General features: G+C 38.2%; 1 protein-coding gene across 2 annotated transcripts in view; it reads right to left on the bottom strand.

Annotated features, from left to right (window-relative positions):
- Nucleotides 1-3,358: 3,358 nt before the first annotated feature.
- MOCOS (molybdenum cofactor sulfurase) overlaps nt 3,359-27,469 on the bottom strand; it is a 211,446-nt gene continuing 187,335 nt past the window's right edge. For both annotated transcript variants that reach the window (XM_027680089.1, XM_027680100.1), the window contains 6 exons: nt 23,092-23,173; nt 18,813-18,937; nt 18,131-18,236; nt 14,115-14,241; nt 11,744-11,848; nt 3,359-4,694 (listed from right to left, as the gene is read on the bottom strand). In XM_027680089.1, the coding sequence (XP_027535890.1) occupies nt 4,548-4,694; nt 11,744-11,848; nt 14,115-14,241; nt 18,131-18,236; nt 18,813-18,937; nt 23,092-23,173 (692 nt within the window). In that variant the 3' untranslated portion in view covers nt 3,359-4,547. The remainder of the gene's footprint in view (nt 4,695-11,743; nt 11,849-14,114; nt 14,242-18,130; nt 18,237-18,812; nt 18,938-23,091; nt 23,174-27,469) is intronic.

Genomic DNA, 27,469 nt, shown 5'->3' with positions numbered 1-27,469 from the left:
TTTGACTGTAGGAGATGTCACTTTTCTTCCTCTCCTGCATTTTTTCCTATTCGCTCTGGCCTTGGCATTGGTACACCTAGAAAGAAGTCAGAAACGTGGATTCATTGCAAATTTTAGCTTTTGTGGACTTGAACACGTTTCCTCTAATAGCCTATTCCAAAACACACTTGGGGCATTCTCATCTGCTCTTGTTGAAGTTCCAATCTTGTACTTAAACACTGGTGGCCAAAGGAAAGAGACAAGCCTGCTTCTGTAAATGCACTGTCTCAAAATGCCCAGTGGAGAGGAGCACCCTGCCTTCTCATCCCTTCTCTGGGGGCTGTGACTATGTTTCCCCCAAGCAGTTGCCTCATGACATCTGTATAATCAGAGAGACAGGGATGCACCCACATCTTTCACCTCCATAAGAGTGACCTACCTGTTGGGTTACAGTCACGTTCTTCTTCCCCCCGTCACTGCAGTGAATCCAAAAATGCATGAACAAGCAGCTTGAAGTCGCATGTGGATACTGCCTCACTGTGCTTATGTCCATCTCTTGCCGGCCCAGTGAATCATAGATCATTTCTATGTAAACCTCAGAAGGGAGGGACAAACATTCCCTATGATTTCTACACACACCCATTCCTGTTTAGTCCCCAGTCTCACCTACTGACTGATGGGTTAGGCAGAGGAGAAAAACAGTGTTGGATCCCTCCAGGCAAAGGAGACAGAAACAAACCTTCTCTTTTCTGACACTCTCTGTGAGAGTTCCAATCTCTGGATAACAGAGGCAGCTCCAACAGGAGTGACTGGACATATTTTAAAGGAAACTGGTGATTATTCATTTTGTGCAGGGCCTGAGCTGAGTGTGCAGCTGATTGGCACGCTGGCCAAACAGATGGAGGCTGTCAGTGCAGTAGCTGGGGGAACACCTCACCTGTGAATTCCTGCAGCGATGAGACATCCCTTCAGTCCTAAGCCACACACTCACTCTGTGAGCCTGCCAGTGCCTCCAAGCAGAATTTAGCATGTCATGAGCTCAAAGGTCAGGAATGCAACCACCACCAGTAGACACATCAAGCACAACATATATTTTATTGGTTTCATTTCCAAGATAGTTAAAAACTAGATTGAAGAAGAGTTGCATAGCATAATCTCTACAATTTATGAGGAATAATCACATTTTTTATGCAGTCCTTTATTTTGATTTGTGTATAATTTTGAGGGAAGGATGACCTAAAATTTTGACCATACTTTGAAGGAAGCCATTGAAAGTATACAAATCATAAACTGTATCTGAAATATCTTAGTCATATCAGAGAACACAGAGCTCAGAAGCTTCTCCTAAAAATACTTATTTCTGTTTTGTGATTTCAGCCTCCTGGCTATTATTAGAGCTTGTAATAATCATCATTTTTTTGCCTTGAGATTTGAGAAGGAGCTAAGTCCCACAGAGAATAAAATGTGTCTGAATAATTCATTGCAAGGAAATATGGATTTGGTTTTCAAATATATAGAAGATTTTTTACATACAGCACTCTGGAAATACTGTACTAAGTACCTTTATTATCCATAGAAGGCAAACATATATCTGCAATTAGTCCAAAGACTTAATTTTGCAGTAATTGGAGTATTTAGATGAAAGAGCCTCCATTCAAATGAAATGATCTTTTTTTCTATATACTTGGAAGGTTAAGAAATAAATCCATATAGAACATATAATCTTTCTATACAGTGCTTCAAAGTGTTTATGCCCTTTTTGTACTTGCACTACCTGGGGTTGCAGTATGTTAAATTTCTTCTTTCTTTGAAATTTATTTCACATGATAGGAGAGATGTTCTTTCTACAAACTTACAGTGCATGTCATTTAGAATTTACTCTTCCTATTTCAAGATTTTCCACTGAGTTTTGGCACTGAGAAGAATTTGTCTTCATTGATGGAAAGACATATCAATACTGGTGGGAACACTCCACTTACTAGAAGGGAAATATTATCCTTTGCTGAGATGAAAGATTCCTTATGTATCTTCCATCAATCTGAAGAATTGTGACATTTCCTATCACTGTACCACAAGAATGTTCCTTCTGGGAAATGCACAGTCTATACTAATGAGTATGTTCATATACCAGAGCAAATCTTTCTTTTCCTCCTATAAAATGGCAAAATTATTCTTAATCTAATATTACTAAGCTACAGCAGAGAGAATGCGTAATTGCCTGTAAATAATAGGTCAAAATGACCAAGCATGACATTTTTAAAGTTCAAATCCTCTCATCTGTAGTTATCATACATTGCATTACAGCTATTCACAAACAGTATTTGTCAAGCCACTGTGTGCCAAAGTGACTTATTTTGTAGTAAATCAAATAACAAGTGAAACAGAGCTTGTTGAGGTTTGCTTTCAATTTCCTCTTCTAACTTCTGTGTCATTTTAAATAAATGGCATAGTGGTGAGGTGAAGAGGACAGAGCAAAGCACCAGAGATCACCTGAAGGTCAGCATACAACAGGTCTCTTCATATTAAATCTGTCAATGCTGAGCTGGCTTTCTATCCAACAAGGCAATATTCTGCATAACAGAAAGGCAAAGAGTGAAACATTTAAGACATTTAGATACCAGGAAACTGCTTTTCAAGATTCCAAAAAGCCTGCTCATTACAACCTCAAATAATTGACTATTAGACAGATAAAACTTCTGCTTTTCAAAGTAGACATCAAGGACCAGACCTCGGGCTCTGAAGTAGAAGGTACAACTCTGAAAATTGATCCTCAGTTTACATACATATGAAAAACCTCTCTCTTTCCATGTACTTTATGGCAGATGGTAAGAAACTGATAATGTCTCTTCTCATTTCCATTACAAAGCTCTACTGAGAGACTGTTCCAGCTCAAGTGAGTAAAACCAGTTCTTCAAAAGAACAAAAGAAAGGAGAAACCATTATATTAAAAAACAAAAAAGAGAGAAAGAAGAAAGACCATTTTTGTATTCTGATTTGTGCTTCCCTTTTCCCATTGTATGCTGCTCTGTGGTAGATGTCACTCCCCTTTCAGAATGACTGTTTGACCAACTCTTTCACAAAGCCACCTGCCTCCCTCCAGGGATATGCTCAAACAACTCAAGGACTGCTTCAGCCAGAAGCAGTTTCACATAGCTGGAGCCAAAACTGCCCCAAGGAAGTTCTAAATCATATTGGATGAGAGTTCTGAAGGTGCTTTTAATGCGGTCAAAATTTCACTTCCCAAATGGCAAGAGCGCAGCCAATTTAGGAGAATTTCTTTTTCCAGAAGGACTTCCTGGAAGCATAAAATCGTCCCATGGCTGGCTGGACACATGCTGAGGGTCATAAAACAGCTGGCCTCAATGTATTCAGGCTTACATTACTTTTTTGGTTTTTTTTTTTTACTTTCAATGTGGGTTTTTTTGCTCTGTGCCTTCCTTTATTTATTTTTTTAATTTTCACAATAATCAGTATTCCAGACTAAGTCTTAGATTTCAGACATGTCAGAAATCAGAAAGCATGAGTCTTATTTAGGAGCTTTCAAGAGCCTTCTAAGGAGGGCACTATCAAATGAACCAAGAGTAAGAAAAAAGAATACTTTGAGCTGTTCATGATGGAGAAGCATCCAAACTTTCAAGAGTTCCCCTAAGTGGCCAGTAGAGACTGCTCAGGATAAACAAAGTTTGTATAGAAAATTACTGTTTTGGTTGAAAAATCTCTAATTAGAAATAATGTGTCAATGTCCACAAATATGTAAGAAAACAAGAGTGGGGGAATCGTAGAATCACAGCATCATGGAATGGTTTGGGTTGGAAGGGAACTTCCCAGCCCCCTTCCAGGGGCAAGGACATAAAAAAAAACCCAGGGAAGTCATCATATAGAATAAATCAGAAGGAAAAGGAACAAATGGAAATGAGAGAAATAAGTTGAGAACAAATGTATGGAATTCCTGCACCAGGAATGTGTTTTGCAAATGGCATCCTGAATCTTCATGATCTTTGAGCCTTGTTGACATCCTCACACATCACTTCTGAAGGGGGAGACACAGATTTTCCAATAATTCCCTCTTTCCCAGTGCTTTCATACTGTCTACACATCACCTTCAGTTTCATTTTTGAAAAGGTAAACACACTGCTACTCTCATGCCACTCTCTCACTGCTCCTTCCCACCCACATTGTTTCTAAAATATGTCTTGCATCCTCTCTCCTCATTGTGGTTTTAACAAAGCAGCATAAGGAAGTAGTGTATTGTTGTATTTACTTTCCTTCATTGAGATGTGGCTTTCTGACAACGAAGTTTGGCTTGTTTTGGGAGTCATCCACCAGTAAAACTTGATCAAACCTGCTGCATCTTGAAGCAATTGTGTAAAATAGTTATGGCTGCTGTAACCTAATCACAAGCAAAAACATGTAGGTGAGCTGTAATTATCAAAAGTTTTGCCATCTGATAAAATCAAAAGACTTAAACCAGAAGCAAATGAGTGGAAGCCTTTTTTTTTTTTTTTTAGAGTAACTGACTACTGACTTTTCCCTGAAGTTGCATAAACATTTCATCTCCACCAGAGAATCTATCCTGAACATTTTTCTTCACTAGATGTTGGAGGCTGAATTTCTGTATTCTCCTTCAGCACTGGCAGTACTTGAGACCCAACTGATAAAATGTCTGAAAAGGATGAGTGCAAGGGCTGGTTCATCAGGTATATGCCGAAGTTTGTCTGAAAAAAGCAAAATATTTATTAAGATGCAACGCATGTTAGAGTAATTAGATCAATAAATGATCTCACAATCCAGATATGTTTAGAAGAACAATATTGCTTTAAGAATAAGGAGGTATGTACGATGTCCATGTAATTAAGAACATTCTTAACTCATTAACTATAACAGACTGATAAACAAAAGCTAAGCCCATGCTACTCAAGAAGAATACCTTAAGTAAGTGGATAAAGAATGTAGTATTTCATCATGAGCTCCATAGTATCACGTATGTAATTTACACTCACTCACAATCTTGTTATTTAATGACTGTTCTGGCTTCTTGACAAATACAGTTAATGCATTATCGCAAGCAAAGGCTATGCAGCGCAAGAATGCATGTGTGTTCCAACAGCAAGGAAGTCTTGCATCTTCTACCAAAAATTATTCGCTTTGTCAACAGAACTTTATTCTGTCTAGCCTGTGTGAATTTCCCTTTATTTGTTTTCATGAATATTTTAGTATGCTTTATAGAAAATATTCAGAAAGTTTGTTATATTAGGTCTTATCTGTCATTACCCACTACCTGTGAATACATCCTACATAAATATTAGAAATACTTAGAATGTGTCTTTGTGATACTGAGTGATAAAGAAAAGAAGAATGGAAAAACCACTTCACCCACTGACTGTGCAACCCTCAGAGGCACCAAAAACCTGATCTGAGTGTCTGCACTCTTATGTGTGCTCTTGATCTGAAGCAGTTGAATGCTACAGTTGTAGTTGTGTACAGCTAGGTGTGATCTGAAAATGTCACAGGAGACTGGTGTGGTTTTGTGGTTTTGTTTTCCAACAGTGGAGAATTTAGAAATATGCAAGAAAAAGACTTGTCATCTCATGATAATATTTTCCAAAGGATTAGATAACAGTTAAGAAAAAAAAAGTAAAGTAGGAAATAAAGAAATGCTGAAGGTCATGTTAAATAGATAACTGATTTTTAGACTTCAGAATGTCTTTGATCCTCAAACTGAGGACCTTGGAAACCCAATACTAATTTTCTTGTCCCTTTTTATGGGTTTCAATAAAAAGTATTTTGCTTTGCTAGACTACAGCCAAAATGTACAAGTGTAAAATAAATAAATAAATAAGCAAATGAAATTATGTAAAAACAAACCTCTATTATCCTTCTCTATTTACTGATTACATTTACTACCATTGTTCAGATCAATGATGTTGAAATTGAGGAATTACATTTAGAGCAGGTTTAGAAAAAAACACTAGGTAAAAGGAATTGCAATAAATTAAAAAAATAGTGTTAGGTGAATTTTATGGAACATATTCGACAAACTAAATATAAAGGTAGTATGTATTCTCCTGTTCTTGCACCGTATAATTAAATAAAGACACAGCTATGAGGTAACACAGAACAGATTTTAGTCTTTGAAGAATTAGCAAGAGGTAAGACTGAGACATGCCCAAGTACGAAAGATCTATCAAAAAACGCCCTCAGACTCCGAATTTGGGTCTTTCTGTTTCATTTGTAATCCTAAACATCAAAAAGAAAAACAGGTCCCAAGCTGAGGGTTTTTTGGTTACTTCTACTATTCCTTCATCTCACTGGCATGTCACGTATATAGGGTATGAGTGGACCTATCAGACCTACCCTATTACCGACACTTTTTGGATACCAGTGTTCATAACAGTGTCAATACTTAGTGGACGCAGGGTATATCCTTATGGTCAGTTTTCTAGTATTTAATGCTGAGGAACAACTGCAGCACAGTAAGATCCCAATCATCCAGCACAGTGAACTGTTGGATTAACCATGAAGCTAAAATGGTAAGTTAGTAACAGTTTCATTTAAAATGTTAAAATACATAGTGTTATTTTTCCATTCTTGCTTTTCTCTTATTTGTTAACAAGCTGTGGTTTCTCTATTGGCATAAATGATGTGTTTCTCGGACTTGTAGTTAACTAGATCCACTTCCTGTACCCTAGTGCAAAAATGTCAGTTGCTATAATTCGGTTGTGTTAAAAAATCAGGGAATCATAAAACAAAGATAGTAAAATTACTATTAGTTCATGCTACACTGCATTTCACAGAGGAAGGAATTTTATAACTCACGCATGGAAATCAACTTATTTGATACGTGAGAAGTTTTTATTTATATTTACTGTATCATCATATTGATTTAACTTAAATTGAGAATAAAATAAATCTGGACAGATTGTTCACTGTGGAGAACTTAATTTACCAATTTTTCTATTATTGTGAAAAATTATTTATTATTATTATTGTGAATAATAATTTTTTAAATGCACAAAATTATTGAAGAAAAGGCATGTGTGGAACTGCTGAGCTCTTTTTTTTTTTTGGTGAATGTTCTTAAGACCAAAATTTAGCTTGTGATTGCCAGGAGAGGATTTAACATCTTTTAAATAAATTTCCCTGTTTTTTCAATAATTACAAATAATGACTCAGCAAGTACTGATAACAGCAAGTACTGATAACAGCAATAACACACACAACCCCCCCCATCAAACAACCACAAAAGCTGTGCATCTGCCACTTGAGCTCTGTTTCAAGAGAAAGATAAAATGCAGAAATCGGCCCTTCTCACATTTCACTGATGAAAAATGAAGCTTTCAGACTCAGAGATTACAGCCTGCAGAGTTATTACAATGAAACTGCATAATCTCTCCCTGCTGCTCCTACCTTTTCCTGACTTCAAGAGCATTTTACTCTGCATATAGTCTCCCCAGAAAACACCAAGAACTGGGCAGAGAGTGCTGGACTGTGAGCTCCATGGCTTTATCTGCTCAGTATTCTGATGGCAGTAGAGACTCTTTCCATCACTGTTAAACTTCACAGGGACAAAAAAATGTAAAGTGTCTTGATTAGGAAAAAGCACAGCATTTCACTGCTGGGAGGAACAGAGAAAATATACTTATTCTTGCCAACAGTGAATCATACGATAGTCATCACACTCACTTAAAGGAGGAGCTATGAAATGCTGTCATTCTTACATGTTGTTTCATGTTCATTTACTGGATCAACAGTAGCATGCTCTGCTCAGATACTCACTGACAGAGAAATACCCTGGGTGCACTATCTCCTTTTGTAAGATAGAAACCTGAGGTGCTATATCTGACAAGGGCTGAGGTGAGATGTCTTTAAGCTACAGCCCCTGAACAATCAGTTAACACAGACCAGAACTTGGTACAGATATACCCTGACAGAATGTGTAACAAGCACATAAATCATACTGCATGCTAATACTTAGCTTTGGATGGATGAGTTCTGGATTTTGCTCCCAGATGTAGCTCTCAGCTGCCATCTCCCAGTAGATAAATTTACCTGTTCAGGTTTGCTCACTTATTCATACAATAACATAACCTCTCTCTCATGCAAAGGTTTGGGAGATGTAGTTATGAGAAGTGATTATTTTTTTTTTAATTTAAGGATGTTTTATTAGCTTTAGACTGACTTATTAGTGAAGCCTTACAAAATAGGAGAGCGGAAGTATTCACTTTCAACATGCTGATTTTTTATATTGGTAAAAAGGAAAATTTTTAAGTTGGTGTCCAAAAAACACATATTGTTCAGTTGAAAATATCTGGACAGCAGAATGTTTTCTTAAGAACTGATTTTCCTTTGCTCTACCTTAAACAAATGCATCTTCCAGTTCAGCCATCAATAAGAAAATAGAGCTATATTATTTCAGAGATCTATTAATTACAACAATCACTGTTTTCAAATGTTCCAGATATTTGAATGAAAAGCATTGCATAGTTAAAGCCCTGCATTACTATGAAAATAATGATAATGATGCATAAGATATGAGAAGTCATTTGCTATCCTTGCTAACATCTCAGTAAGCAATCCAAAGGCATGGCATCTAATTCTGCAGGATAAGAAACTCTCCCAAGGCACAATGAGATACATAAAGGAGTATCAACAGCCCACTGGGAAAAAAAGAACCACAAGCCTTTTAGTGCATGAAGGCATGTGCAAACATAATGCAAACAATTTCCCTTGATGTACTGCTATCCATGCATTTAGACTGGGGCAGACTGCTAATGCAATTCCCTTTGCTACCTTGACTCTAATCCCATCTTATAGCACTGCTGAAAATCCACCCACAGGGCTTCTGCTATTGTTAGTGCTGAACTGCATCTGCAAATTCTCGAAGACAGGCAAGAATTCAATATTCTCCATTTTCCATCCATGTGTGTTTTGCATCAGGTGGTGAGGCATGTGAAACAGCATGCGGCTATTTTTATGCCATTTGCTTAATGTAGTTATCTAGTCTTTCGTAGTCTCCTGCAGTAACAGAGAGCACTCTGTCACACAAGGAGAGCTTATTTTCCTTTTCATCAAAAATTACAGAAAGAATCCTTAATGAGTGTTTCTTCAGAAAGCAGACCTCAAGTTCACTTTGTAGAGGTGTTTGCAACTTATTTCAAACAATGACATAAAAGGTTTCATAAAAAGCAACTGGCTCGGCTTCAGCACCATGCTTTACATATATCAGGAAACATGCAAATTGCCTCTGTGGCTAGTTACAGTAGCTGGTTCTGACTTTCCGCTGCAATCCATCTATGCAAAGTTACAATCTTTCAGGTTGGAGCAACAGGATCTCACAGTCACAGAGTGATGGAGAAAAACAGGATTTCAGAAATAACTATTGAACTACCTCTTACTAGCCTTACATTATTTATCTCATTATTGAAGTTCATTGGCGGTGCTGCTATGTGGGCTACAAGTTTGATAAATTTCAATGTATTTGTACAGGTTGGTGTTCTTGGAAAAAAACAAAACAAAATGGTAAATATTGACAGCTGGCTCACTTTTGCATGTGCAGAATCTTTAATGTTTTGACAACCTTTCAAAAATCTGGGAATTTAGCTTAAATGTTATTTTGCTGCAATAGCTTTTTTTGTAGTTTGAATCAGATTATTGACAGATGGAAGCAAACACTGCAAAATTCCTGCACTGAATCTGCATCTGATAAAAAAAGAAAATGAAGTCTATTAGATGACTCCTTAGCAGAAAAGCACATCCTAGATACATGAGTCACCAAAGCATTAGCTCTGCAATTTAACACAGTCACATGGACTCAATGTTCTTTCTCTCTCCCCACTGTGAACTGTGAAAGTTTTGGATCAATGTTCTGCACTAGGCCTGCTGAGCACGCCGAAAATTTCATAGTCCTCTGGTGCTGCTCACTAATAACCAGCTGGTGATCATCACCCCACAGATGGCTTGCAGCAGGGATGGGCTCTGAGGTCTTCTCAGACCAGTTCAGGCAAAACTACCAGTTCAAACTATCTCTTTTAGCTGTCTGCTAACACAGTGAACTCAGCCTTATGCAGAGCAGGGAATGCTCACAAGATCCCATCTACCAGCAGCACTGAAGGCTGGGAAAAATTAAAAAAAGCTGCAGGCCTGTTTCTTTGCAGCGCAAATATCGCCGCGCTGCTGAGGGAAGCAGAGCTCTCCCCTGCGGTGATCAACAGTGCTGTGCTCTGCCTCGCCTCGCCAGGCGGCTTTTATCCAGCGCCAGCTTGTTCTCGAGAGGCTGGATTGCTCTTTTTGCCTTGTCCTGTTTGAACGAGTTACTTGGTTCTAGGAGTGCTTGTATCAAGAAAATCTTTGCATTGCTGAGTTAATCAGAATGAAAGAGGAGCTCATATTTGCTGTGGGAAACACGCAGAAGGTGCTTTGCCTGTCCTGAGAATCTGTATCCCAGGTAAGGTTTTGTAGCCATTGTCTCCCCGAGTACAGACTGCTTTCCCTCTACAGAGGTTTTAAGTCATGATCCAGTAAAACCCATGCGGGCAGAAAAAGTCCTCTGCATACCACACCCCACGTGGCAGCTGAGCAGTGTCCCTGCCCAGGGTGCCCAAATGTGCTCTGAAGTGTCCCAGATGTTCCAGCTGTGGCTTAGCATTACCCAGAGAGGGATGTTGTCCTCAGACTACCCACCATGGCACATGTACGGTGGTGCTCTGGATACCAGACCCTGCTGTGCAACTCTAGGTCACCTCGGGTCAGTGGGAAGCTGTGCCTAGACAGCCAGCCCTGCCTGCGTGCCTCTCCCCAGCTCACTGCACCAGGCGCTGGCTCTGAGGCGGAGCCAGAGGAGCTATTCACCAAGGATAACATTCAAGGAAAATGTAGCCCTTTGTTTGCTTAATGAGTCACTGAGACGAATCAATTTATTATTTTTTTTCCCAAACATATAATGCACTATTTGTAAGTTGTTTGTGCATTGTTTGGCTGAATGATTTTCAACCTATTTGTTATTGCTTTGCTCCAGTGCTGTGCCCAGTCTCTGGTGTTTGGTGGGTACTGGTGAGGCTCCCGAGCCCTGACTGGCTGAGGAACTTTTACAACACAAGCTTAAAGAACAGGAAGCAATGAATTTTGAATAAAAAGTTTCAGCTAAATAAATACTTCTGAGGAGATTTGTGAAGCTTTTGGGACGTCGAACTGTCTAGCCATCATCTGAGCACTCTCAGTTCCAAGAAGCAACACAGCCTTAGAAAGCAGAAAGACTCCAAATGAACTTCTGTATTTCACACTAACTCTCCAGTCACTTTCTTAAGTAATTATTCTCCATTTTGACTACATTCATATCTGCTCTGTTTTTCCTGTTAACTTGTTTATCATGGTAAGAATAAAGTTTAGCCTTACAAGCCAACTGTATAATTTCAAACACTTTCAGATTTTTCTTCATATTTCTTTTCTTAGAGGATATCAGTGCATCACCTTGTGTTTTTAAGACCAAAATAAACACATTGTAAGGAAGTTCATACTGAATTAAACAAGCACAGTTAAAAATAATGCATATTAATAGTCCCTTTCTGAATAAAAATGTGTGAGTATTTTATGGGAATAAACCAGGTCATATTTGGGTTGTAAGTGCATCCTCTTTTTACAGAAAAAACAAACGGTAACCACTAGCGCAACAACTTAACTGTGAATATTGTCTCAGCAGATATTTCATTATACATGCCATAAAGTCACTACATCTTTCATTACAGCCATTTTGAAGTACTGTACTGACCTTTCTGCCTCTGGCAGCAGACAGAGACTGCAGAATTTCTTTGTTTCGTTCCCCAGACTGTTGATCAATGCAGATTATTTGACATCTGCTACATGGACCCACAACCTGAAATTTTAGTTAAAGAAAGTTCATGGCTGTATATCAAAGTAGTACAACATTGAACAGTACAAGCTTCTGACCATCATAATATCTTAAATGCATACCTTTTGCATACCTTTCCTGTGGGCTTTTAATGCTTTCATTATGTAAAAGGTCAGGCCTGTTCACGTAAGGTAGTAGGCATATTTCCAAAGGGTCTACTTGCAAAAATCTCATAGAATTTTTGACTGACTTTTTTCTTTTTTCAAGGAAAACTTTCCCAGAGACAGAATCTGAGAAATACTAGACATTTACATATTTGTGTTTCCTGATGGCTTCTCTTCATCTCCAGGGCTGCTCATCCAAAGGAGAACTGAATACAAAATTAAGCTAGTGCCTCAGGATTCAGCCCAAGGAGGACTGTTCTTGGGACTGTTTTAGTGCAGCCGAGACATACAATATCTTTATTATGGATGGTGCTTGTAGATAATCAGAATGTAAAACATGAATTTTCATCAGTTTACATAAACAGAAGCAATAATGGATCGATCCTCTACCATGTATTACATATGGTGTTAGCATCCATATGTAATCATTCTTAAAGTTAATTGTTGTTTGAACTAAGATGTGCTTTTAGGGTTAAAATAAAGCAAACCTGCAACAAATTTCTTAATAAGGCATTAAAATGAAGAAGGACGACATATTGCACTTTCACTTAACATTGCATTCCTAACTTTAGCAAAGCTGTACATTATAGAAACTCTTACAGTGTTCTAGTATACAGATTCTATTTTTGTAAAATGTGTCATAAATTTCAAATGGGGTAAATAAGATACTTCAGTTTTTTGAGATGCATCTAGAACTGCTTGTACAACTCTTCAGTGTAATCATCAAAACCATACATCAGCTTTTTTTCAGAAAATTATTTTCCACAGCTTTATTTTTTTTATTAAAAGAGCAACCAGGTAGAGAAGGAAATATTTTTCCCTGCTTTGCTTTGTTCAACAGCTTCTTTACCATTTTCCTCGCATCAAGGAGCATTAGCATAATTTCTACTGCTACTACATCAGTACCTAAACAAGGACCTAGCAGAGACAGGAAAAGACAATAAAAGTTCCATAAGCCTTTCTATTTTTGGCTTGCATTCCTAAAGTGTATCAATGCCAGAAACAGGAATGCCTTTTTATTTTGCAGTTTTACAGTAACTTCTCAACAGGATCCTCAGCTGAGCTCCCTAGTGTAACTCTAGCCTCCAACAAGCTATACACCAAGGATTTTGTCCTTTTTGTTCCTCATCTCCTACTTATAGGAATTTTTCCTCAATTTTCTGTAACTCATCTTACAGCTTACTGATCAAAGTACACATAAAAAGAGTGCAGATCAGCCATGCTTTCCACCCCTGCTCAAAAAATTTCTTACAGTATACTGATCAGAAATAAATAGGAGTGATGTCTATCACAGCTTCTAGATTTGTCCTTGGCACTTCTGTTATTCATACCTTAATTATCATCTCTAAGAAAACAATGAATAAGCCACTTCTTTCATTTTGAGCAATGACTCTTCAAATACACTTTTCACATCTCAGGGCCAGACAAATTCAACAGAATATGTAATACCTGTGTACATCATTCCCTTAAGTTTCATGTGTAGTTTCTACAGATTTTTTGTTAAGAGGTTTTCTGAAGAGAATGCATTTGCAAACAAGTCTCTCTTCAGCATTTTCCTCACAGTACAAAGCACATCGTGTTGTTAGATATAATATAAAATACAACATGCCAAAAAACCCTAACAGGCTAGAATTAGAAACATTCCTTTAACGGGGATTAAGGCAAGATGTATACAACAGAGGGCAATAGACCATGAGTGTTCACTTGAATTCATGTCCAGTCTTTTGGCAATAAGTTGCTTGGTGTGCTTGAGGTTGCATTTGGACTACTGTCCTTAGCAGTATTCTCTCATAACATGCTGGCCAACTATTTGCTGCAAACTCTACTTCAAAATAGTGATGTTTATTCAGTTTAGATGGACAGAGGTGGGAAATGTTATGAATAACGAAATTTAAAAAAAAAAAAGGTGTGGAGAACTATGCCAAAATCTCTCAATTATATTGAATTATGTTTGTCACAGGTCACATCACATTAGTTGGAGTTTTTTTTCACACACTTCATAAATTTCATCTGCATAACCCATGCTGCCCATGTTTCAGTCAAAGCCTTGCAAAAATTAGTCTGTCTCCAGGGATCAAAATACTTTGTGATAGACTGCAACAAGGACAAGAGAGAAAAGTTCACACCTGGAATTGCAGGGCACCTATTGAAATTTCAGCCCACTCTTCTTCCTCAAAGGACTCTGGTGCACTGACGACAATGTTGGCACGGAAACGTTGGATTAATTCCTCTATTTCCAATGACTTTTCCAATCTGTCTCATAGAGTTGACAGAGAAAAAGAAAAAATAAGATTTGTTAACTATTTCTGTATAAATGTTTGTGTTGTAAGAATGTAGTGCCTTATACGATTAAGTAAACACTTCTCCAGAATAATCTGGCCTGTTTTATTACAAAGGCTATGGAAATGGCACAAGGTGTTTAACTATAACTTTTAATCTTTGATCTATGATATGTAACCCTCTAGGTGGCTTTTCCAGAGGTGTAACCTGGAACTGCAGGTATGAAAGCATATAGACAGGTGACTGTGAACAATGCTTATGAGAAAATTCCTTATTAATTATCATATGTAAGGGTAATGGTAACAAATGAAAAGATCTTTTGAGTTAGCAACCATTTGACTTGTTAATTGTTCCTAGAAATAGAAGCTTTTAGAATAGAAGGCAAATAGAAATTTATTCTGCACATGCTGCAATGGCAAAAGGGACAAAAGCAGCAATTGCTGAAGGTAAAAAAAGCCAGTAAAGTCATTTTATGAGAGAATATATCCCGCATATTATTATTATTATTATTATTATTTGCCTTTGGGATGCAGCAGATTGCACCAAAGGATAAATGTTTTAGAAAAAAAATTAATCTCTGTGTGGTGATATTTCTGCCTCTTTACAAGCATTTGAACTGCCAGAGTGTTGATTTGTGTCAGTGTGGAGAACATATATGAGACAGACAGAGCAGAGGACTGCATACAAATATCAGAAATCTGGCTGCATCTTTGAATTGTCATTCATTTTTCTTCTACAGGAGAATTTGACCAGTACCAGACAAAAAAGACAGCCCTAAAATTTGCAAGAGAGTTCTCTCAATGCCATTGTTAGTGGAGTAGAACATTTCTTTTTGCATTATGTATTAAGGACATGAACAATTTTTGATACCCCATCAGCTGTAGTTTGACAACTTTTGGATATGACACCCTACAGCAGAGGCAGAAATCTGGATAAGTAATGAAGAGAGAAGTTTCTGTCCAAAAAAAAAAAAAAGAAATAGTAAGGACTTACATTAAAATGAGGAATAACATGCAAAATCAAAATAAGAGGGAAAATAACAGTCTTGGCAGAAATGGCATGTAAGGTGAAAAAAAAGCTGGGTTTTATTTCAAATAGTCTGGATGATCTTTAGGAGACAAAAGCGCATGAGGATAAACTGCCTGTGCAGACTTAGTCAAACCACAGATGCCCAGCCCCACCAAGCCTCTATTGTTCACAAGGGCTCTAGAAGTGTGGAAGGTAAGATGGAAAGCTGAAGGGCTAAAGGTTTTCCCTCTGCCATAAGTAATCCCACGGTTGAGACACAATCCATAATAACTGCAGGAGGTGGAAGCCAACAGGAGGTGTAGATTTTGCCACTCGTCATACAAACAAGGAGGTAAATAGCAGTTACTACGTTCAATTATGCTGCTGTGCTTCCTGGCTTTGCTATGGGCTCTTGGAGCTTGGGTGCTATGTAGCCTCTAGTTTTGAATGTATTTTTTAAAATATAAGTGCCTGCCACCCCAGCCTGTACTAGTGTGGTCATCAGAAACCCCAGTAACCTCAGAGCTGGGCCTACAGTGTCCTAAGCCAGCCGACGAAAACTGCTTCTAACTTCTACTAATTTATCCCCTGCTGCTGAACTCAAAGACTGCAATGCCCCTACTCCTAGTCTCGCTGCCTTCAACCTGCTCAGGTTCACTTCCAGAATACCTCACCTCTCTTGCGCCTACCTCCACCCCTCAGAACTGCTTACAATTACTAAGCAACATGTATCTGAGTAAATTCCCATTATTTCTCCTCCCTCAAAGTAGGCATTAGTTGGATGCAGTGACAGGCACCTTCATCCTTCAGATCTCAACAAGGATATGCTTTGAAAATCAGTGTAATTTGCCAAAGTCAGTCTAAGTACTTTGGACTTTTCATAACAATGGGCTCTGCAATGAAGAATGCACCAGCTGTATTTAACAGAAAAACTTTAAAATAAATGTGTATATCTTCAGGGGCATATTTCTAACAAGAACATTTGAGCATTAGGCCAGGCCATGGGGATTTTCATGGAGGTGATCAGTAAATGAAACACCAGAGAGACTACTGTCTGCATGGACATGTAGCTCTCCAACAGTATGATACATTCTAATTTTTAATTGAATTGCTCTTTCTGTTTTAGGTCACCTCTCAAGAGCCAAGTGCAAACTGGAAGATTCATTTTTACTTATGGAAGATACAAAGAAAAATTATGAAAACTTATTTGAAAATTGAAATGGTTTTACAAAAATTAGCAACATTCCAATGAACAAAAACAAACCCACGTGCTGGGAAGCTAAATAATACTTTCCACAAAACCTCTAACTTTTAATAAAGACCCATATGTGCAGATTCTTGAAAGTACATTGCCCAGTCCAGTATCTGGAAAGCTTATACACTATGATTTAATAGCAGTTGCAGAATGAGGATGCTGCATATCTGAATTAATTTCTCCAGCACCCTGAGAATGGCAAAAGAGGCAGGAGATTCCCAACTTCTGCTGCAGAGCAGGAAGCAAGATGCATCTCAGTCACTACGGCAGCTCCAGTCACATCTGGAGTGTCCTTTGAAGAAAAGGAGATTACAAGCCTAGTGGTACTGGAAGATATTAGGTGTAAAATCAGTGGATCATCTGACATTGCATGTTTTACCAAAGTTCCTTGTACTCCTTCGTCCTCACTTGCTGTTCCTTACTCTTCATCTTTGCACTCAAATCCCACATCTGGAAGGTTCCTCACTGAGTCTCACGATGGTAAAAGCCCAGTCTGAGTAAGGTATGACTGTGAGAAGTGTCCTCCCAAGTAGATGTAACCCAGCCAGTCAAGAGTTAAAAGAAGGCAGTAACTCTCACTGAGCAAGGGTAGTCAAAATGCTGAGAGATGGACAGATTCAAAGCTTTCCCACACATTTTTCCCCACAATATTCTAAAATTGGACAACTGTCTTCTCCCAAAGTAGGAAAACCCTCAGAGCTCCAGTGGTCTGTATTGATGCTTCATTCAGTCAGTGGTTTTAAATCCTGAAGATATACACATATTCTCCGACAGATATTCCTTCTCTACTCATAGCAGAAACTTCAATGCAGGGGGTATGTTTGGTGGGTGACTAAGAGGAGGTAGGATGGCTCCAAGAAGAGGCAGGGAAGTTTTGTGAGACAGGAAAAGAGGGCTCAGAGACAAATTCTGAGGCTGTGGGATGCACAGCTATGATAGAGGCCTTGAGGGAAGATTTTCTGTGGAATTTGAACCTGTCTTAGTTATATTCAAAAAACAATAAATTCCTATTGCCACTGTGTGAAAATTTGGTTGGCAATGGGTTTGCTATCTTTCATCTGTGGGCTGACAGTGTTTCATTTGCTGCTTCTGTCTCCCACTTTTGTATAAGTAAAGCCCAATACAATTAAGAAATTAAATTATTCCAGTCCTGAAAGTAGTTTTAAAGTATTTCTGTTGTGCATGTTTCCTCTAAATCTTAATCATTCCCATAGGAAAGAAATAGTTCAGCCAGTAGTAAGATCTTCTATTTTTACCTGCCAATTTTTTTATGCTGAGAAAACCTATTTATCCTTGTTCTTCTGACAAATAGAAACTGGCTGGTTCCAAATAATCTCTTGCCACCAAATCATTTGACAAAAATTTCATTAAAGTTTTCCTAAAGATGACTGGTAGACAGATTATGTTCATGGATTTGATCCAAATTTTCAGAAGTCATAGAAGAATTAGTGATTATAGAAGTTTAGTAGCTATATATTTGTTGACCACTGGAAGGTAACTATTCATAAATTTCCACATAAAACAGCTATATTGGTATCTTATGAAAAGATTCTGGAATCCAACATCACTAAGAGATATTTGGAGACAGAAGGCTCTTACCTTGCAGAAATGTGTTCTTTCAGCTGCAGAATGCTTGCCACATTTATCAGGAGGTATTGTGCTTCATTCACAAGAGAGAGTGAGATGTTTTTAGCAGATGACAGACCTAAAAAAATCAATCCAACATTCTAAAATGACCATTAAAATTAGTAATTTCACCTCATCTTTCCTTTGACCTTACTTATTCTCATTAAAAATTTATTCATTGGTTCCAGAATCTCCTCAAACCTGTAAATGATAATGATGCAATGTATTTAGAAACCGACACAGAGCTGAGATTTTTCCAAATTTGTAAACAAGAGCAATATTTATGTATTTTCGATGCTCTTTCATTTCAATCGTCTTTCAATTATTTTTATAACGAAATTTAGTCTCTCCAAAAATTACTTGATTCTTAGATTTTTCATGATCACTTTTCAAAATGATCATTGAGTGTCCAGACAAAATCATGGTCATGATGATTACCACCCCCCACTGCCCCCAGACTGGTGTATCTGTACATTTTCACCAAATTTAAGAAGTAGAAGGGCAGCAAAAATCAGTTTTGGTATAAATGTACCTACTAGATCAATAGTGGATGACTCTTTCAGCCTTTATCAAGGTAGTTATATATTCAGTAGGAAGTCCATGAGCCTGATGTTTGCATGAGGAATCACAAACATTTTTAAGAATGACAACATACCTTTTGTATTTTTCTGATGTGACTTGATCTTCATGTCTGAACTTTGTCTTATCAAGCGACATGGACGACCAAGAAACATAGAGAACCAGCCAGCAATTCTTTCTCCACAGTCATATGTTTTTACCCTACCATAAGAAAAGGGGAACTTCAAATTGGATTGCCCAAACATTAATTTGTAAAACAGAAGGCAAATTGCAAAGATGTTTATTCTGCTTCTTTCAATACAAAATACAAAATCCACATGGTCTGATGAGTGACCGATGTGAAGTTACTCTTGAAGTTAACATTCACGAGATCTAATTTAGTTTTGTACAGAAAATTACTGTGGAATAAAGGATTAAATAATGATAAAGTTCAAGACACTGACTCTGAAGTACAGGAAGTGGTAGCCCATATAACAACATTACAATACAGTACTATGAAAAAGTCACACTCTGGTCTGTGCTTTTTACTAAAACAGAGAGGGAGTGATCTGAGGTGAATTTAAGTTTGTCCCTCTGTATATAATTTTTAATGATCCCATCAGGTACAATGATGTCACTTCCCTAATTTAATTCATACTAGTACAGATATTCCACTCTAAAACATGGCTGCACTTACAGAGCCCATGTATTTCTCTATCTAAAGATGATTTACATTACTTGTAAAATGTTTAGTGAGTTATGCAAGCTAGCAATAAAATTGCCTTCTTTATCTGGATGCAAGCTTTCCTAGGGGGATTTTGAGATCACCTCTCTCAGTCCAAGGAGGCCACGGATCAGACACTGGGAAGTGATCCTATTTGACATTAGATTCCTCAGCCCTGAGTAAACTTACTGTCAATCTTCCAAAATCCAGGCATCTAGTTTAAGTCAGTTGTCTGAGTTCCTCCCACAGATAATGGAAAGAAGTAAGTAGTTCCCATCTATATTAGATCTCAGGATGGGATGAATCTCACTGTGGGAGTGTTCAACTCTACTGACTACAAAAGGAGGTTTGACTGATACTGAACTTTAAAATTCCATAAGCAGGTAAGAGGAATGCAAATTCTAACGCTGATCTAGGGAGGAAGCTTGTAGCAAGGAAAGTGAAGTAGCTGTGGTCCTATGCTCACCTTGTTGTCCTATCCAGCCAAAGAAGTTAATCTGCATGGAGACCACCTGCTCTATGAAACAAGTAAACAGCTACTCACAGCAAAAGATGCTAAGCCCAGGATTGAGAGAGGAAGTAGCTTGGCTTTACAAAATGCTTTGTAGGTTTCAACTGAATTACACTGGTAGAAAGCCAGCACAAGTGAAATCAAAGAGATTTTATAATCCTGCAGGGATCAGGTATCTCCTCAGAACTTGTTCTGTATATTGAATTATGGTGTAGCTTTGCATCCCTCTCCCCACTCTGAGAATGGACAGATGTCAACCACAGCTGCATCTAGCCAGTGATGTCCTAGAATGGAAATGGTACTCTGATACTATGAGATATAGGGACTGTGTCAAGAAAGAGGCCAAAAGGTGAATGTTCACATGAGATTTCACAGTTTGAATTGAGTGGTTCTAGTGTCCTTGCCGGTCACTGTGCTAGGGAGAAGGCTGCTAATGAGAAGACATGAATGTTCCATGGTAACAGTACAAGTGGAAAAAAATCCCCAAATATTTTTTCCCGCCCTAACAGAGGTGCTAGGGGTGTTTAAAATATCTCCTGAGCCAATTGCCCCTAGAAGCCTGTTGAGGATTAATACTGTATAAATCAGGAACATAAATTTGCCCTCTGTTTGTATACATACTATTTTGAGTCACTGTGGCTGAGTTAGACTCACACCATTCTTTGTTTTTCATCAAATGTCACTGTGTAATTTCTGTATCCCAAGACTCCTGTGTTTTCAAATTGCTTTCCCTTATTGTCAGACCATTTTTTGAGCATGTACCATCATCTCTTCAAGGTCTTAGTCAAAGTCATTCTGTTGTAGCTCAATTCTACTTGTTTTCTGCTTGTGTTTATTTTGCAGAGTATAACTTTACATCTGCCAGCATTACATTTCATTTGGCACATGTCAGGCAATTTATAAAGGAGGGCCTATTTCTCTCAGATTTTACTTGCTCTTTGCCTTGAGTTCCCCACTCATCTTTCTATTATGTCATTTAGTTTCAGTGCGTTACAGCTGGTCCCTCTAGCAGGGTAATTTACAGAACAAGAAACAAAGACAGATGAAGTCTGAATATTGATCCCAAAGGATATAATACACACAACGGGCTCAGTTCACCTTGTTCTTAACTACACCTTTGTCTTCTTCTACCCCTCATACCCTTCCCTATTTCTTTGATATTGCAGCTTGTCAGAGAGGGTTGTGTAACTATTTCAGTAGAGCAGTAACCTTGAGCATTTAGGGTCTTCTGCAGCATCAATAACCTTAAAAACACTAGCATCTACTTGCATCTGTCCACTGTTACATATTACACCAGAAAGCCATGTACCTCCTGCTGATGGACAACCCCTGCTGAGACTAACACTGATGAACTGATTCAGAAGGGAAATTTGGGCTCATTAAACTTTAGTGACTGCTGTAAAATTAAACTTCCTCACACGACTGCTTGCAGATTCTACATCACGTACTTTTCTCAGGTATCTCAATCTAAACTCAGAGTAAGCTTACAGAACTGGATGACATCACAGCATCAGAGTGCAGAATTAATAAATGGAAAATGCCCTCACTAGGGGTTTCTTTTGAATAAAAGCTTTTTAACAAAGACTTTTGGTCCCACTGCTCACCTCAGACACTTTGCAGAAAAGACCTCAGATCACAAATCACCTCTTGTCCTATTGCAAAGCACTGCTTTTCTCATTTTTTTTGGCCCTGGAGGCTCCCCTGCTGAAACACTGGAACCTGGCACCAAGTACTGTGGGATCTCTGAGGAGTTTCAGAGCCTCATCAATGTTGTTCACTCATTCTCCCTTACTTCCTGTTTATTTATTTGCTAATCATAGTCCAGTCTCTGCAATTTGCCTTGCATATCCACTTTCTTTATTGCTCTGTTCTTTTCTTCCCCTTCAGAACTCTAAGCAGTTTTCCATGAAAATTTCCAATTTGATACAATAAAAATGACACAGTCAGTTACATGAAATAGAAACTACAATAAATAGTATGGCAGCAAATTTTATGCACACAAAGAGAGAGATAACCTAGGCTATTTTACAGCCGGTAATAGATGGGCTTACCATAGGGAGGCTAGGGATGAGTCAACACTAAGGGAAGTGGGACAGATGGTTAAAACAAATGACTCTTGGGTGAATTCCACTACCTGAGGAAAATACATTTCTGAGAAAAAGATCCTCTTTATCATCTGAATAGTTAGTAGAAAAGAAGGAGAAGATAATTTTCTGCATGGTTCCATGGGGAAAATGCCAGGTCTTCTGCTGGTTTGTTTATGTGTTACTCTCAGAGAAGCAAATGTAGAGTGTTAGAAAGAATTAGTATACCTTGGTTAAAGGAAGACATAAATCTTTAAGTGGCTCTTTAAGTGGCTCTTTTAGTGTGAGTTACCAAGAGGCTCGTTGAAAAGAAACATAGTAGATAATGCAAAGGTACTTTAGGAAGGCACTTGATACACTGCCACTCAGAAAACCTAATGAGACTGGGGGAAGTTCTTACAAAATGTGATGGATAAACACTTAAGTTCACTGGTAGGAAATAAATTTATTCATAATGTTATATTTCAGTGCAGTGGTATGTCTCTTGAATAGAATTAATGTTATCTAACATACATATCTGTAATCATCCCAGGATTGTTAAGATAACAATGATCAATATGGGTGGTCAAAACAAAATTAAAAAGGGTTGTAAATACGGAAAGTTGTTTATAACTTCAGAGGGTTCTAGCAATTCTGAATCCATGTAGCATGAAATGGGCAAAATTGCCAACATCATTACTATTGAATGAGGGAACTGAATTCAAGTCCTGCTGAGGCCCTCACTTGGCATTTGGAAGTAACTGGGGACACCTCCTTTTCTCATGCTTGGAGCAAGTGAAAAAAAAAATCTCCCCCATTCAAGCGAGAACTAAGTCAGTTTATTGTACCATCCTTCCTCCCCTTTTCCATTTTTATTATTTTTCACTGTTTTCTATCAGACATGTTGGGCATGCCAAATTACCTGTTTAAATGTCTTCTCATAGTCCACTAAGACATTCATTGCTTTCCACTTCCCTGCCTCTTTTTTAAGGACTTCTGCCTCTGTGTGTTCATCTGTTCATATCCTGAGTGTCACTACAGTGATTTTCAGCTTCAATACCTCTCTGTTCTCACTCACCTGTGTGAACAGACTTTACTCTCACAAACCACAGCCTCTTTTTCAGTATTGTCTTCTAGTGATACAGATATTGGGTCCATGCCTAGATGGGCAGAGAACAAATCATATTTAAATAAAACTTTTATGAAAACTTGTAGGGTCATGAAAAAAAATCTTATATTTGTCCCTGCTTACAATCACAGCAGCCTCACAAACAGTAAATCAAAAAAATTTTTTTTTTTTTGCCAGAATTATATTCTCTGCCTGCAGGTGGCTCCAAATGATAAAGCAAAGTGTAAAGGCTGCAGATGACCTTGGTACTCAAAGCATATTAAGAAATATACAATTTCAGCTCTGAGTAAATTCATTCTCTGTTTATCTCTGGCAACAAAACTGGCACAGAATTACTGCCTCAGCTACAGATTCTGTTGAAAGGATGAGTTTTCACTATTTTGGACCCTCCAGCAAGTCAGGAGATTACATTAAACACTGATGGGTTGGGGTTTTTTGGAGTAGTGGGATTGAGTGATCCGAAAGATGAAAGATGGAGGAAGGGGGAAGAGAAAAAAGCAGCACAGTCTGTTCAAGGAAAGAAATATAACGTGCCATAAAACTACAATAATTTAAAAACAAAATATATAGAAACTGCTAATGAGAGAATTATTCCAGTCTATTTATCTCCAAGTTTAAACCAGCTGAGAAATCCCTCGTAATGGTCTACATTAACAACTTCTTCCATATTTTTCTTATCTTGAACAAACTGAGCCAAAGAGATGGAAAGAGTACTGTACAAGCAAAAAGAAAAACTGCACTATTTTTCTCTCTGTTAATCGAAAACAATAATCTTAAATAAAGAACAAAGGGTTTTACTGTGTCGTTGCAATGAATCCAGCTTTTCCATTATACTGCAACATATACCAGCAAAGACTCTGACCCCCATTTCCCAGCATTATAACAGCATGTTTTGATTTTACTTACTTCTTCCTGTTTACACTATTGTAAAACAAATAAGAATCAAGCCCTACCAGCTCTGTGATTTTGTGAAATTAAGTTGTTTTATTTTCTTCTGAAGAGTAATGAAACATAGTTCAGATTCACTACAACACAACTATCAGCTCTGTACCATGCATGTTTTGCAAAAGAGAAAGCAGTCTACTTCTTTAGTTAATGATGTTAGTATACTTCATAAGTGAAGACAGGTTCACTCTAGAAAATAATACATGTAATAAATGCTTTGAACTAGCCTGCAACAACCTGAAAAAGATGCCAATGTTATTATTTTATTGACTAGAACTAATGCTTTTGGACTTTGAAACAATTAAACATTAGTATTTCTTTCAAATGATTCTAATCCCATTCAAACTGGAAAAGATGAGTTTGAAAGGTTCCATCCTGTATGCACCCTTAGGTGTTATATCTTTTAAAAGTACTTTCTAAGAAAGGCATACTCACAAAATTTCTTAAAATAGAATTTCAGGGCTTTAAAAATACTTTTTTTCATATACCAGCAAGTGTGTTACATTTTTATTGAACAGTACACATTTTACAGTGATGTTTAGGTCAGTTAAACATTGTTAATTACAATTTTATTGTATCTTAAGGCAAAAAAATAAAGTAGAATATTGCCAGTTAGTAAAATGTAAAAGCTGTCATTCTCCATGGTCATTTGCTTGATAATAAAATTCACAGATGTGCTCACAGTATTAATACAAAAAATATTCTTATCTTTATAGCTCCTATTTTCAGTCAATGAGAAAAATTAGAAGTCTGTTATTTCAATAGACTGAAATATAAACTATTCATGTATATTCTTTCATCAGTGTATGCACTTAATTCTCATTATTTTTATTGGCAGTAACACACGACTATTTGAAGGCACAATAAACTCCATAAAGTGTAATTAGTTGCTCAGTTTTGCTAGCATCTTTCTACTTCAATATTGTAAAGGGCCTCCTCAACACTCACAATTTCTCCCACTATGCAGTGGCAAACTAAGGCCCAACATGTCAGAGTAATGCTGATTGTTAGCTAAAATGGAAAGAGAGAAATTAGTCTTTTACAGTAATGCATTCTTAGCCATATTCTGTTTGGCTGACTTTTGTGTAGGTCAAGAACAAACCCAGTGTAATTTGTGCCCCCATGTATTTGATGGAGCAGGACAACAAGATTTCCCTTGATTCCCACTCAAGTAATACGACTTCTGGAAATAAAGGCACTTTCCTGGCCACCTTTAAGTTGCTGGGAGCCTAACCAACTTCAGTTGAGATACAAGAAGTTGTTTTTCTTCATGGGGGCTGACTTAGAGTCAGGTACACTGATTTTCTCTAAGTGAGTTCTGTCACAGCAAGGGTTTGTCACACTCTTCACATTAAAAAATAGGAAATGCCTGTTAAGGACCACATAACCTAAGAAAATAAGACTGAAAAAATTACAAATGCAGTTTCTCAAAACTAAAATCTCACTCCCTCCGCTGAAGAAAAGTACAGCCAGTGAGAGACTAGGCACAAGCCCTTTCTCTCCCTCTGCTCTCACCCCCTTCCCAGGGATCAGGGAGCTCCCCAGCTGCCATGCAAGCCAAGTAGTTTTGCAGGCATGCCAGGGAAAGATCCTAAGCCTCCAGGCAGTTTTGGCCTTGTGTAGAGTCTCACTCTGTTGTCCTTGCTACTCATGGTGGTGGCAGGATTGCACAGCTGGGCCAGTTAGACAGCCAGTCTGCTCATCCAAGTCTCGTTGTCAGATGGGCTACACCAACGCCCAACATACAAGGGTTAAAGAAAGAACCTGAAATGGTGTCTCAGCACATAGAGGATTCAGCAAAAGGTATTAAAGTAGTTACTGTCACACTAAATCATGCTGACAATTTTATTTTCTTGGACAGAGAAGACAGAGAATATTAAACCATATTGAAACAAAATAGCCATAAACAAATTTTCCACTAATGAAAAGTTCTAGAGGAAGAGGAAAGCATGTGCCTGGAGGGGGAGAGAGAACAGACTCATTATGTTTTAGAAGTGGCACAGATAAAGTCTTCACCATAATCTAATCGTGTAACAGCAAAATGTGTTTAAAAAAGGCCCCGGCTACATGGGATTTGCCCCACTCATCTTTAGGCACTTACCAGAGGCACCTATTCCAGCAGCACAGTTGCCTTAGGCTCTCACTGTTGGAGAGAGACACCTCCAGACAGCAAAGCACGCTCTAGATGGAGATCTGTGCCAGAGCCTGCTCTCACAATGAGAAAAGCGCAGATGACAGCAGCAAAACTGGCAGAGAAAACAGAGTCATTACAGCCTCCTTGCAGAGGAGCAGGAGGGAGGCAGCTGGCTTGGCTGCACTTGTCACCCAGTCAGCTGGGAGCCTCCGGGTTTTCACATTCGCTGGAATAAGGGGATTCAGTAAATGAGAAGAACAGAGAAACTCTGCATGGGGACTGTGAGGGCAGAGGGAGGAGAGATGGAGGAAACAAAACTCATCTTGGAAAGATGCATGCTGCTGTAGCTGAGGAAAGGCAGTTTGGGTGGGAGGCATTCCATGGGAGAAATAACCCACAAAGCAGCCAATCTGGAAGAGACTGGAGGTGGCTGTTAGTCAGCAGGCTAAGTGCTACAAATCTGAACTAAAATTGGCCACTGACACAGGCCAGTGAAGGCTATGAGCTGCAAAACACCCAGGCTGGCTCAACCAAGTTCTACTGTTCCCCGCCACATGGATCACTGCTCCAGCTTCACATGCAGTATTCAGCCTCAGGTCCTAAATTAGCAACAAACTACTGACAGGCTGATGACAGTGGTGACAAAAGCAGTAGTGATTAACATGTGATTTTCAAGGAAAGAGTCAACTTATTAAATTAAACTTGTCTGTCATGAAATGATTTTAAGTGGTAGATATGACACTGACACACGTATGTGAAGGGATAAAATTAAAAATTTAACAGTGGCAAACGAATCATACATTTAGACTGCTGGAAAGAGGAAAGAAAACAAAATAAATATTGGAACAACTTCCTGCAGATTTATCTGCTCAATCTTACCCTGCTGGTTTGTATGTGCTCCCATCACTGTGCTATCTTAGGAGCAGTAAGCTCTGGAATGGACTCCCAAAGGAAAAGAGAGCCATTTTCTCACTGTTGAGTATTATAAAAAATGCTGCAGGTTGCAAGAACACCATGAGAGTAAAAACCAGCAGGACTATTACAAAAGAGGTCCCAGACCACCTCATGGGCTACGATTTTGGTATCTAGCATCATTATACAAAGAATAAAATGACTCTGCTCTTACACACTGGATGCACCTAAGCAGGCTATAAATAAATGCCAAGGACATTCTTGTTAGATCACACTGGAGATCTCACCAATTACTTTTGGTTGGAAGAATAATCCATAGACTCGGACAATCAATTC

Source organism: Neopelma chrysocephalum, unplaced genomic scaffold (genome assembly GCF_003984885.1).
Source record: "Neopelma chrysocephalum unplaced genomic scaffold, ASM398488v2 Primary Assembly neopelma1_22b, whole genome shotgun sequence".
In the NCBI taxonomy this organism is placed as follows: Eukaryota; Metazoa; Chordata; class Aves; order Passeriformes; family Pipridae; genus Neopelma; species Neopelma chrysocephalum.
This window is presented reverse-complemented; position numbering and strand designations above follow the sequence as displayed.